Source organism: Saccopteryx bilineata, chromosome 3 (assembly GCF_036850765.1).
Source record: "Saccopteryx bilineata isolate mSacBil1 chromosome 3, mSacBil1_pri_phased_curated, whole genome shotgun sequence".
Lineage (NCBI taxonomy): Eukaryota > Metazoa > Chordata > Mammalia > Chiroptera > Emballonuridae > Saccopteryx > Saccopteryx bilineata.
The window spans coordinates 295487192-295498273 of NC_089492.1; the positions used below are offsets into that span (position 1 = coordinate 295487192).

Sequence of the window (11082 nt, forward strand, 5' to 3'; positions counted from 1 at the left end):
ACCTTGGCAGTTTGGCTCAGTGGTAGAGTGTCTGCCCAACGTGTAGATGTCCCAGGTTCAATTCCTGGTCAGGGCACACAGGAGAAGCACCCATCTGCTTCTCCACCCCTCCCTCTTCTCTCTCACTCTCCCTTCTCCTCCTGCAGCTATGGTTCAATTGGAGCAAGTTGGCTCCAACACTGAGGATGGCTCCATGGCCTCTGCCTCAGGCACTAAGAAGAGCTGGGCTGCTGAGCAACAGAGCAACACCCGAGATGGGCAGAACATCGCCCCCTAGCGAGTTTGCCTGGTGGATCCTAGTCCCGGGACACATACTGGAGTCTGTCTCTGCCTCCCCTCCTCTCACTTAGTAATAATAATAATAATAAAGGGTGATCAGGTAAGGTATATAAATATCTAACCACTATGCTGTACACCTGAAACTAATACGAAATAATATAATATTGAGTGTGAACTGTAATTGAAATATAAAAGTTACTATTGAAAACAAACAAAAAAATGAAATAAAAACTGCTTGTCTACAGGATAAGGTTATGGGTAGTTTATAGAGTCTCTATGATCATTTTCTGTCTTTTCCAGTTGTAGCCAATAAGTTGATGGGTGTTCACTTTATGATTGGAAACAGACCTGAGCACTGGTTTTTTTATTTCTGGTGTTTCTTTTTCTTTTTCTTTTTTTCAGCACTGTTTTTAAAGTCAGAGCTGAGAGTAGCAGGTCACCCCAGAGACTGACAGTTGACAAAAAAAGTTTTCCCCATCAGCAAAGTGAACTTTCTGATGCTAATTTAGCTGGGCCCCTGGCAGAAAGTGGGCCTTGTGCTCTGGGACTGATTAGAACCCAGCCTCAGGGGGGAACGGGTCTTGGGTAACACCGCATTCTTCCCCTCCCCTGGTTGGCTGTAGAATTAGGGTGATTTTTCAGCGCCCCTCGGGGCTGGAGGGAAAAACAGCTGTGGGGCCTCAGGGAAGAGAGGGTTGGGAATAAATTAACTGAAACCCTTAAGAGGGGATTAGAATTTGGAGATTGCAAGAGAAGCCGAGAGCCCCCAGGGCTGTGCCAAGCCCAGCGCAAGTGGGAGCACCGAGGCTGATTGGTCTCTCCAGTGCCCGTGCGTGGGGACTCGGCTGCGGACCAGGTCCTCGTTCCCTGGGGTGACCCACGGTTCTCATCGCTGTCAGGTGGCTCATGTCTCCTTCCTGCCTCCCTGCTCCAGGTTGTCAGGCTCAGGATTTAACGTCCTTACAATCCAGGTGAGACACCACTGTGCATATTTTTCCACCAACAGAGTCTCCAGCAAGCTTTGTGACTGACAAGGAGGTATCTGTACTGTTTTCCCAAGAGGGCAGCTCTCAAGATGCGGAGAAAGCCCTTGTCCCTGCACGTTTCATTCCCTTTGTTCTTCCTCAGTGACCCTGTTCACAGTGTGGTGCTACCCTTTTACACACATGCATATGGACACACCAGCACCTGCATGCGCCTGCACATACCTGCACATACCTGCACATACCTGCACACATCTGTACACACCAGCATGCACCTGCACACCTGTGCACATCTGCATGCCTGCACACACATGCACACACCTATATACCTCCACATACCTGCAAGCACCTGCACATCTGCACACACCTGATGCACCTGCATGCCTGCATGCACCTGAACATGCCTGCACAGACATGCATAAACATGCATACACATGATGGTACACACATACACACACCTGTATACACCTGTACACGCTTATATACCTGCACACACCTGCTCACACATGCACACACCCATATACCTGCATATCTGCATGCACCTGCACACACCTGTACTGATCATGCAAATGAACCACACAGTCTCTGTGGTTAGGTTACCTGCTTTTTTTCAGTTATCAGATTGTTAGGGACATTTTTTTTCAGAGCAGTAAGTAAGGTCTGTCCCATTCTTCCCTAGTGATAACAGGTGGGGGAGGTTCTGTGGCCCCTGACGTCACATGGCCTTGTCCAGTCATTCTTTCAGCCAGTATTCATGGGGCTCAGGACACATGCTGGGGACAGTGCCAGCATCTGAGGAGGAGGTGGTGGTGAAGAAAATGTAATAAAACATATCCCAATGGGTTTTTAATGGAATTTATTAGGTAATTTTAAAAGTTCATATGGAAGAGAAAGTGTGCACACACTTGAATTAAAATTTTTTTAAAAGCCCTGGCCAGTTGGCTCAGTGGTAGAGCATTGGCCTGGCATGTGGAAGTCCCAGATTCGATTCCCAGCCAGGGCACACAGGAGAGACGCCCATCTGCTTCTCCACCCTTCCCCCTCTCCTTCCTCTCTCTCTCTTCCCCTCCCGCAGCCAAGGCTCCATGGAGCAAAGTTGGCCCGGGCGCTGAGGATGGCTCTATGGCTTCTGCCTCAGGCGCTAGAATGGCTCTGGTTGCAATGGAGCAATGCTCCAGATGGGCAGAGCACCATCACCTAGTGGGCATACTGGGTGGATCCCAGTCAGGTGCATGTGGGAATCTGTCTCTCTGCCTTCTTGCTTCTCACTTCAGAAAAATACAAAAGAAAAAAAAATTACCAAAGCTATACACATTATTTTTTGAAAATGTACATGTAGGTGATAAGAGAAAATTGCTATTACACTCATCACTTTCTGTCCTTCTGCCGTTGTAGTTACAAAGGAAATAACAACTGATTTTTAATTTTTATTTATTGAGTAACAAAACCACCTGGGGGAACCTACTCGGAGGCCTTTGTTGTCATCTAGTGGGATGGCATGCATGTGTAGGAATAACTGTACAGATGCGTTCAAAAATCGACAGGTACAACTGAACCATTCAAAATGTTCAGCTTGGACATCATCACCACCTTATTCTGCGAAAAATGCAAACCCGCAAAAAAAATGACGCGCCCCGACTTTTCCAATCCTCCCTCACTCCTCAGACTTTCAATCTCATTCGCCCTGTGAGAAATGTTTTTCTTTCATGTCAATAACTCAAGACAATTTTCCATTTTGTTCACCTTCCGACATCTAACATTTTAAACCTCCATCATCCTGAGGTCACCACGTCTGCCCCCAACTGGAGTATTTCTTGCCAACGCCTGTTAACACTTAACATCTCTGGATATCAACAGGAATTTTTAGAAATTCTTAGAAAATACTTTCTAACACCTACTTGAACAAAATTGTTAAAATGTCTCGTTGAGAGAACACTTTCACATTTTTTCTCTGTATTTTATCCTTGCTCCATAGTGAACACGTACAAGTTAATAAATTTAATTTTGTCTTATTCTAACAATCTGATGTTATTTATCTGTAATAAGGATGTGCAGATAGTTAGAAAACTGGGGCAAAAAAAGGGGGGAGGGGGGAGCGTGAGACTAAGGAGATGAAGAGAACAGGACGGAGGAAAAAATAAAAGCGAGTCCATCCACCTTGTCCCCTTTGGATGTTGAAATATGCTAACCTGGCCCTGGCCGGTTGGCTCAGTGGTAGAGTGTCAGCCTGGCGTGCAGAAGTCCCGGGTTCGATTCCTGGCCAGGGCACACAGAAGTGCCCATCTGCTTCTCCACCCCTCCCCCTCTCCTTCCTCTCTGTCTCTTCCCCTCCCACAGCCAAGGTTCCATTGGAGCAAAGATGGCCCGGGCGCTGGGGATGGCTCCTCGGCCTCTGCCCCAGGCGCTAGAGTGGCTCTGGTTGCGACAGAGCGATGCGCTGGAGGGGCAGAGCATCGCCCCCTGGTGGGCGTGCCGGGTGGATCCCGGTCGGGCGCATGCGGGAGTCTGTCTGACTGCCTCCCCGTTTCCAGCTTCAGAAAAATACAAAAGAGAGAGAGAGAGAGAGAGAGAGAGAGAAATATGCTAGCCTTGTGAGGCTTTTTTTTTTTTTAAATACACCAGACGTCCCTGGGCTACTGTTGCAACTTCTTGCGACACTCTAATTATTTCAAAATAAAACTGAAATGGAGCAAACCTCTGCCCAGGTGGTTCCAGGTCTAAGAAACCAGGGGTGGAGACTGTGGTTCAAGAAGCTCAAGATGACAACCACCTGGGGGGCTCTCTGAACCCTGTTGTGGGACCCACGCCAAGAGTTTCTTCCTGGTAGACTTTCATTTTCAGCAAGTATCCCAGTCATGTGGAGGCGTCTGGTCCGGCGTCACCACTAGCGAGGCAGGAGCAAACGGCTTGTCTTACGTGACCTAAATCCTCCTCTTAAATCCTCACTTATTACTTAGGAAAAAATATTGGTTCACCTGAACTTCACATTTCTCTGGGGATTCTGTCGTTAATCTGGCCCACCCTCCTGGGGTCACCCTATTATTACAGGATGAAATAAGGGATCATCGGAAGACAATCCACAGCCTCGGTGGAATTAGGGACATTTTAAAAAAATTTTTATTGAATTTATTGAGGTGACCTTAGTGAATAAAAAAGATACAGGTTTAAAGTGCACAATTCTACATCATCTGTATGTTGCATTATGTGTTCACCATCCTAAATTAAGTCTCTCTCCATCACCATCTACCTCCCAACCCCCACCCCACAATCCTCCTCCACCTCCTACCATCCCCTAAATGAGAAGTGCATTTCATTGGAAGAATAGCCCCGTAAACAAAGAGAAAAAAAAATCTATAAGGAAGACAGCAAGTCTTCATGGAACAGAATCAAAAACCAATAGGAAAGATAAGTAATTATCCAAGGGTCTTAATTCTAATTCACAGAACCTCCCCCACCCCCACCCCCATCCCGCGCTCCAAGAAACTCCTAAGTGCTTAACTGATCCTATGTCACTTGCAACCTAAGTGACTAATTTTCCTCCTGGGCAGGAGGGGCTTGGAGACTTGGGGAAGCCAGGTTGAGATGTGTTTGTTGGTGGCGTTTAAGAGTCCCCAGTTGACGGAAGGCCTGGTTACACTCGGGGCACAGGTAGGGTCTGGCGCCCGTGTGGATGCGCAGGTGAACGTTGAGGTTTCCTCTGTGGCTGAACCATTTGTGACAGACGTTGCATTCGAAAGGCTTCTCCTGGGAGTGGACCCTCTCGTGACCGCGCCGGGTGGAGTCGTGGGTGAACGTCTTCGGGCAGAGCTGACAGCGGTATGGCTTCTCGCCCGTGTGGATACGCTGGTGCACTCGGAGGTCGGAAGGCTGCATGAAACTCTTGGGGCAGGAATGGCATTGAAAGGGTCTCTCTCCTGTGTGTGACCTCCGGTGAATGATTAACTGAGACTTGGAATGAAATGTTTTCCTGCAATCGCTACATTCATGGGGTACATGTCTCCTGGTTTCTCTGCCAACAGGGTGACCGGTGGGTCTGGCGGCGCTGGGCGCACGAGCTGAACTGGATCTGAGTCGTCTGGAGAATTCTCCTTTGTCCAACGATGTATCTCCTGCCTGCGGCGCGTCTTGAGGACTGGAGGTGCTGACTCGTTTTTTGGGGGGAGGACCTCTTGGATTCAAAGAACGTCTTCTCCTCCGATGCGGAATCACAAGGACTGTCTCCGAATCATGCGTGGAAGGTGCGTCAGCAAGGGCATTTGGAGTGTAAATTTCTAGTGGGTTCTTCTCATCCTCTTTCCTCACAAAGTTTTCTGAAAGAAGGAACAGACCACATAACATTTAATAATGATGAGCATTTTTAACGCCAGCAGATGCGTTAGCACCAAGGCTGATGTTGGTTGAGAACGTAAGAGCCAGCTGTCTCCGAGAGGCGACCATGCTGGGTACCCAGCATAGGAAGAGGCACTCACTTCTCTGAAGACCCAGTGTCCACACTCACCTGGATCCCTTGGAAGCGGCGGCTCTGGAGCAATAAGCACAGCAGTCTCTTCCGTGTCTTCCCTGAGATCCTTCTCTAACTTCTGCATGGGTCTCTGACCCTCCAGGTCACCTTCCTCGCGAATGGTCTCTGTCAGGAGGACACTCTGTCCCTGACAATGGGCAACCAAGAGTGATTACACATGAGTCTGAATTTAGGCCTGGGAATCTCTGTCTCTTCTCCCCTCCACCCCCCAGCCTACCAACACCTTGATCTGAGACACCCAACATTCTCAACAGTTTCGTGGCTGTGCCCAGAATACTGTGGGGCTCCAGCACCCTGACATCATCTGATTCCTAAGTCTGTCATTAATCTGTACCCACCACACCTTTAAATCAAGTCCATACAGTACACTTTTTATTCTTAAATATATATATTTATATATTTATTGGCCCTGACAGATTGGCTCAGTGGTAGAGTGGCGGCTGGGCATGTGGATGTCCTGGATTCGATTCCTGGTGAGGGCACACAGGAGAAACACCCATCTGCTTCTCCACTCTTCCCCCTCTTGTTTCTCTCTCTCTCTCCTCTTCCCTTCCCACGGCCATAGCTCAATTAGAATGTGTTGGCCCTGGGCACTGAAGATGGCCTCCATCTCAGGCCCTAGAATGGCTCCGATTGCAACACAGCAAGGGCCTCAGATGGGCAGAGCATCAACCCCTAGTGGACATGCCAGGTGGATCCCGGTAAGGGTGCATGCGGGAGTCCATCTCTCTGCCTCCCCTCTTCTCACTTAAAAAATAAAAAAAGAAAAGAAAGAAATCCTACGGATTTAATGCACCCCTGGGATGCATTAATGAACCAGTTCTGTCCTAAGCCAAATGTCTCAATTACTGTAGCAGCTGCATCTACCCTTTCCTCTCAAACCTTCTCCAACTTGTCCCCAGAAATTGGGCCATCACATGCTTACCTGTCCCATCGATGTGTTGCCGATTCCTGGCTGACTCTTCGGCTCTTCGCTGACCTCCTGGCTCTGCTCGGGGTGGCTCTCCACTTCTCTAGCGAAGGATTGTGACTTTGCAGACAAGTCCCACACCTCATCTATGCCACTGACCTCCTCTTCGGCCATCTGGACATCTGAATTTTTCACAAGAAACTTTTGTCCTTTGGTGCTGATGACGGTCTGTGGGGAAAAAATTAAATAGGGTTCCATCCCCAGTCAGGGCGCACGTAAGAATCAACCAATGAATGCGTAAGTGAAATGAAAAATTGATTTTTCTATTTCTCTCGCCCTCTCTGCCTTTCTCTCTCTAAAATTTATTAAAATTAAAAAAAAAAGAAAGAAAATCTCAAGAACATGTGATGGAGACTGTGGGACCAAATATTTACTATCTGTCCCCTTACAGGTAAAGTTTGCCAACCCTTGACTGGCAGGCTTTTCTAAAATGGCACTTCATGCCTGTGCTCTTTGGCCATGACCTTCTCAGAACTTCTTCCAGGCTCCTCTGCACTTCTTCTGCTCAAGTCTCTGAACCTCGAAAGACCTCCCTGGGAAACAAAAGACCTCGAAACTACCTCTGAGGTAGTCACAAGCCCTCTTTACAGGGATCCAAGACAGAAGGAAGCCCTCACGTGCGTGCCCTTTTTATCCAATCTTCCCAGGGGGTGGGAGCCCTTTGCATCTTAAACCCCTTCACACAGGACAATGCACACATTGACGATATAACCCTCAAGAGCACGTCTCGGTCCGTCTACCGGTAACATGTGTTATGGTTGAAGACCCAAAGGATGGCTTTGCCTCCCACATGGACATAGATTAGGGTCTCTTAACCTTGGCACACATGACATTCGGGGCTGAGTCAGTCTGCCCTGGGCACTATAGGATGCTGAGAAGTATCTCTGGCCTCTGGCATCCCCTTTGCTCCCCACTGTGATGGCATTGCCAGGGGTCCCCATTTGAGAAACAAGGATTGTAGAACAAACCCTTCCTGCTCTTTCTGGTCTGACCCCACCCGGCAACCCCTCAAGCCAATCATGAGGGTCTCCACTCACCCACTTCTTGGGTTTCTTGTTATTTCTTAGCATGGCCTCCAAGTCTTTGCAACTCTCCACACCGCTTTCCTTGACCAAGACCTGGAGTTCAGGGGGCATGGTGATCAGGAACTGCTCCAACACCAGTTTGTCCAGTATCTGCTCTTTGGTGTGCAGGTCCGGCCGCAGCCACCAATGGCAGAGCTCATAGAGTGTCTGCAGAGCCCTGACTGGGTTCGAGGCCTCCGAGCTGCTGAAGGCTCGAAAGGTCACATGCCACATCTCAGAGTCCCAGGGCGGCCCTTCAGTAAGGTCTCCTTTGGGTAGGAGAGATGGTAGCTGCTCCGATTCCCACCTGTCCTGGGGATTCCCATGATCCCACAAGCTTGTCAGCTCGGCAGCCATATTTACTGGAAAATTTTCCATTGTGCCTAAACTCTTCCTGAAGTCGGCTCCTAACAGAGACCTTGAGACGGGCTTTACTCTGTGATAATCCAAAAGTCTGGGGGTGGAGACAGGATGGGGGTTGGGGGGGGATAAATTAAATAAGTTTAAACTGTTTCTTTACCCTTCCTTCCCCTCTAAACCCCTCCTCCTGACACTAGACACATTCTCCGGCCCCATATTAAATACCATGGACGGTGAGCCACTCTATTCTCCTGATGTCCACCTCTGACTATATACACGGCTTTCTATGCCTGAAAGGCCCCCTACATTTTTACTTCTACATGTGCCCCAGTGGGATCAGTTTTCTCACCCGTGCATTGGGACAATGTTGTCCTTTACCATAAATTAAATATGATCCTGATATGTGATGCTTCTGAAATCTACCTCTTTTTTTGGACAGAGACAGAGAGGACAGATAGGGATAGACAGATGGGAAGGGAAACTGATGAGAAGCATCAGTTCTTCGTTGCAGCTCCTTAGTTATTCAGTGATTGCTTTCACATATGTGCCTTGAACCGGGGCTACACCAGCAGAGCTAGCGACCCCTTGTTCAAGCCAGTGACCTTGGGCTCAAGCCAGTGACCATGGATTCATGTCTGTGATCCCACGCTCAAGCCAATGACCCTGCACTTAAGCAGGCAACCTCGGATGTTTCAAACCTGGGACCTCTGTGTCCCAGTCTGACACTCTATCCACTGCTTCACTGCCTGATTAGGCTGAAATCTACCTTAATAATAGCCCTGGATGGGTCCCCACCCCCTGTTGGTTAGAGCATCTGCCCCAATACACACCAAAGTTGTGGGTTTCATCCCCAGTCAGAGCACATACAAGAATCAACCAATGAATGCATGCACAAGTGGAACAACATCCTCTCTCTATCTCCCTTTCTCTCCCTCTCAAAGTAAAATCAATTAAAAAGGCCCTGGCTGGTTGGCTCAGCGGTAGAGCGTCGGCCTGGCATGCGGGGTACCCGGGTTCGATTCCCGGCCAGGGCACATAGGAGAAGCGCCCATTTGCTTCTCCACCCTCCCCTCCTTCCTCTCTGTCTCTTCCCCTCCCGCAGCCGAGGCTCCATTGGAGCAAAGATGGCCTGGGCGCTGGGGATGGTTCCTTGGCCTCTGCCCCAGGCGCTAGAGTGGCTCTGGTCACGGCAGAGCGACGCCCCGGAGGGGCAGAGCATCGCCCCCTGGTGGGCAGAGCATTGCCCCTGGTGGGCAGAGCATCGCCCCCTGGTGGGCAGAGCATTGCCCCTGGTGGGCGTGCCGGGTGGATCCCGGTCGGGCACATGCGGGAGTCTGTCTGACTGTCTCTCCCCGTTTCCAGCTTCAGAAAAATACAAAAAAAAAAAAAAAAAGTAAAAAAAATCAATTAAAAAAATAACAAAACAAAAGAAAATCTATTTTAGTCATAATGTCAGTTTGTATAGCTTCCTGTCCTAGATAAGATAGGGGGGATTTGATGGCTCGTTTTTAATTGCTGTGTATGTCAGGATTCGTAAGAAAAGACAGAAGATATTTACAACCCCAGGAATGCCATACGGTGTGGTATCATTGGAAACATGAACCTGAGATCACCTCTCAACACTTCTTTCTCTGTCCCTGGGGAAGGGAGAGCTCAAGAGAACCCTGAGAAAGTGAAACTACCCCAGAGGTTTTGTTTTGGTGGTAAAATGGTCCATGACATTCACTGCTTTAACTCCTTAAGTAAAACCACATCGCATAGACAGATTTAAAGGTCAGACATTGGCATAAAATCTCCAATGGTCGACTTGTTCATATTTCAAACTGTCTGAGGAACTCGCTCAGCTCAGGGTTGATTTCATGTCAGTGCTTAGTTTTAATGAGCTGCATTGTCCTGAGCAAATCCCTTCACGTTCCCAGAATGACAATTGTTCTCGTAATGTTGGATGATAAAACCCACCCCTTAAATTGAGGATAAAATAAGAGGGTACAGGGTGCTGATAATACACCTGGCATACCATTATTGAGTGTAGTGACTAGTATCTAAAGCAAGGGTTCTCAACCCAGGGGACCCCTAGCCCCAGACACATTGGACAATGTCTGGAGACAATTCTGGTTGTCACAGCTGGAAATGCGGGAGGAGTAGGCAATGCCAAGCACCCTATGATGCACAGGACAGGCTCTTACACCACCTTGCCCAAATAAAAAAATCTGGCCAAAAACATCAATATCCCTGAGAGTGAGAAACCCTAGTTTAATACCATGAGTATATGACCCATCGGTTAAACAAGAAATCAGTCTGACCAGGTGGTGGCACAATGGGTAGAGCGTCAGACTGGGACGCGGAGGACCCAGGTTTGAAGCCCCGAGGTCGCCAGGGTGAGTGCAGGGTTGCTGGCATGAGTGTGAGATCATAGACATGACCCCAAAGTCCTTGGCTTGAAGCCTAAGGTCACTGGCTTGAGCCCAAGGTCTCTGGCTGGAGCAAGGGGTCACTCGCTCTGTGGTAGCCTTCCCCCCCCCCCCGTAAAGGCACATATGAGAAAGCAATCAATGAACAACTAAGGTGCCCCAACAAAGAATTCACAGCCAGGGCACACAGGAGAAGTGCCCATCTTCTTCTCCACCCCTCCCCCACTCCTTCCTCTCTGTCTCTCTCTTCCCCTCCCACAGCCAAGGCTCCATTGGAGCAAAGTTGGACCGGGTTCTGAGGATGACTCCATGGCCTCTGCCTCAGGCGCTAGAATGGCTCTGGTTGCAACAGAGCAACGCCCCAGATGGGCAGAGCATCGCCCCCTGGTGGGTGTGCCGGGTGGATCCCAGTCGAGCGCATGCGGGAGTCTGTCTGACTGCCTCCCCGTTTCCAACTTCAGAAAAATACCAAAAAAAAAAAAAAGAATTGATG

General features: G+C 48.9%; 1 protein-coding gene and 1 non-coding gene across 2 annotated transcripts; one reads left to right on the forward strand and one right to left on the reverse strand.

Annotated features, from left to right (window-relative positions):
* On the forward strand, window positions 1–76 carry TRNAV-AAC (transfer RNA valine (anticodon AAC)). The gene has a single exon. It is a non-coding gene; the product is annotated as a tRNA-Val (tRNA).
* Window positions 77–4790: 4714 nt separating this feature from the next.
* Window positions 4791–8175, reverse strand: LOC136330115 (zinc finger and SCAN domain-containing protein 5B-like). Its single transcript, XM_066266631.1, has 4 exons — window positions 7792–8175; window positions 6710–6922; window positions 5761–5911; window positions 4791–5572 (listed from the first exon to the last, which is right to left on the reverse strand). The coding sequence occupies exons 1-4, from the start codon at window positions 8173–8175 to the stop codon at window positions 4791–4793; spliced, it is 1530 nt and encodes a 509-aa protein (XP_066122728.1).
* Between the last annotated feature and the right edge of the window lie 2907 nt (window positions 8176–11082).

Bases quoted from the DNA above. Each gene is read 5' to 3' on its own strand.
- LOC136330115 (XM_066266631.1), bottom strand. From the start codon at position 8,175: ATGGCTGCCGAGCTGACAAGCTTGTGGGATCATGGGAATCCCCAGGAC. The intron at 6,923-7,791 runs GTGAGTGGAGAC...TTTTCCCCACAG, and splicing joins ACAAGAAACCCAAGAAGTGG to ACCGTCATCAGCACCAAAGG. The intron at 5,573-5,760 runs GTGAGTGTGGAC...TCCTTCTTTCAG, and splicing joins GCCGCTTCCAAGGGATCCAG to AAAACTTTGTGAGGAAAGAG.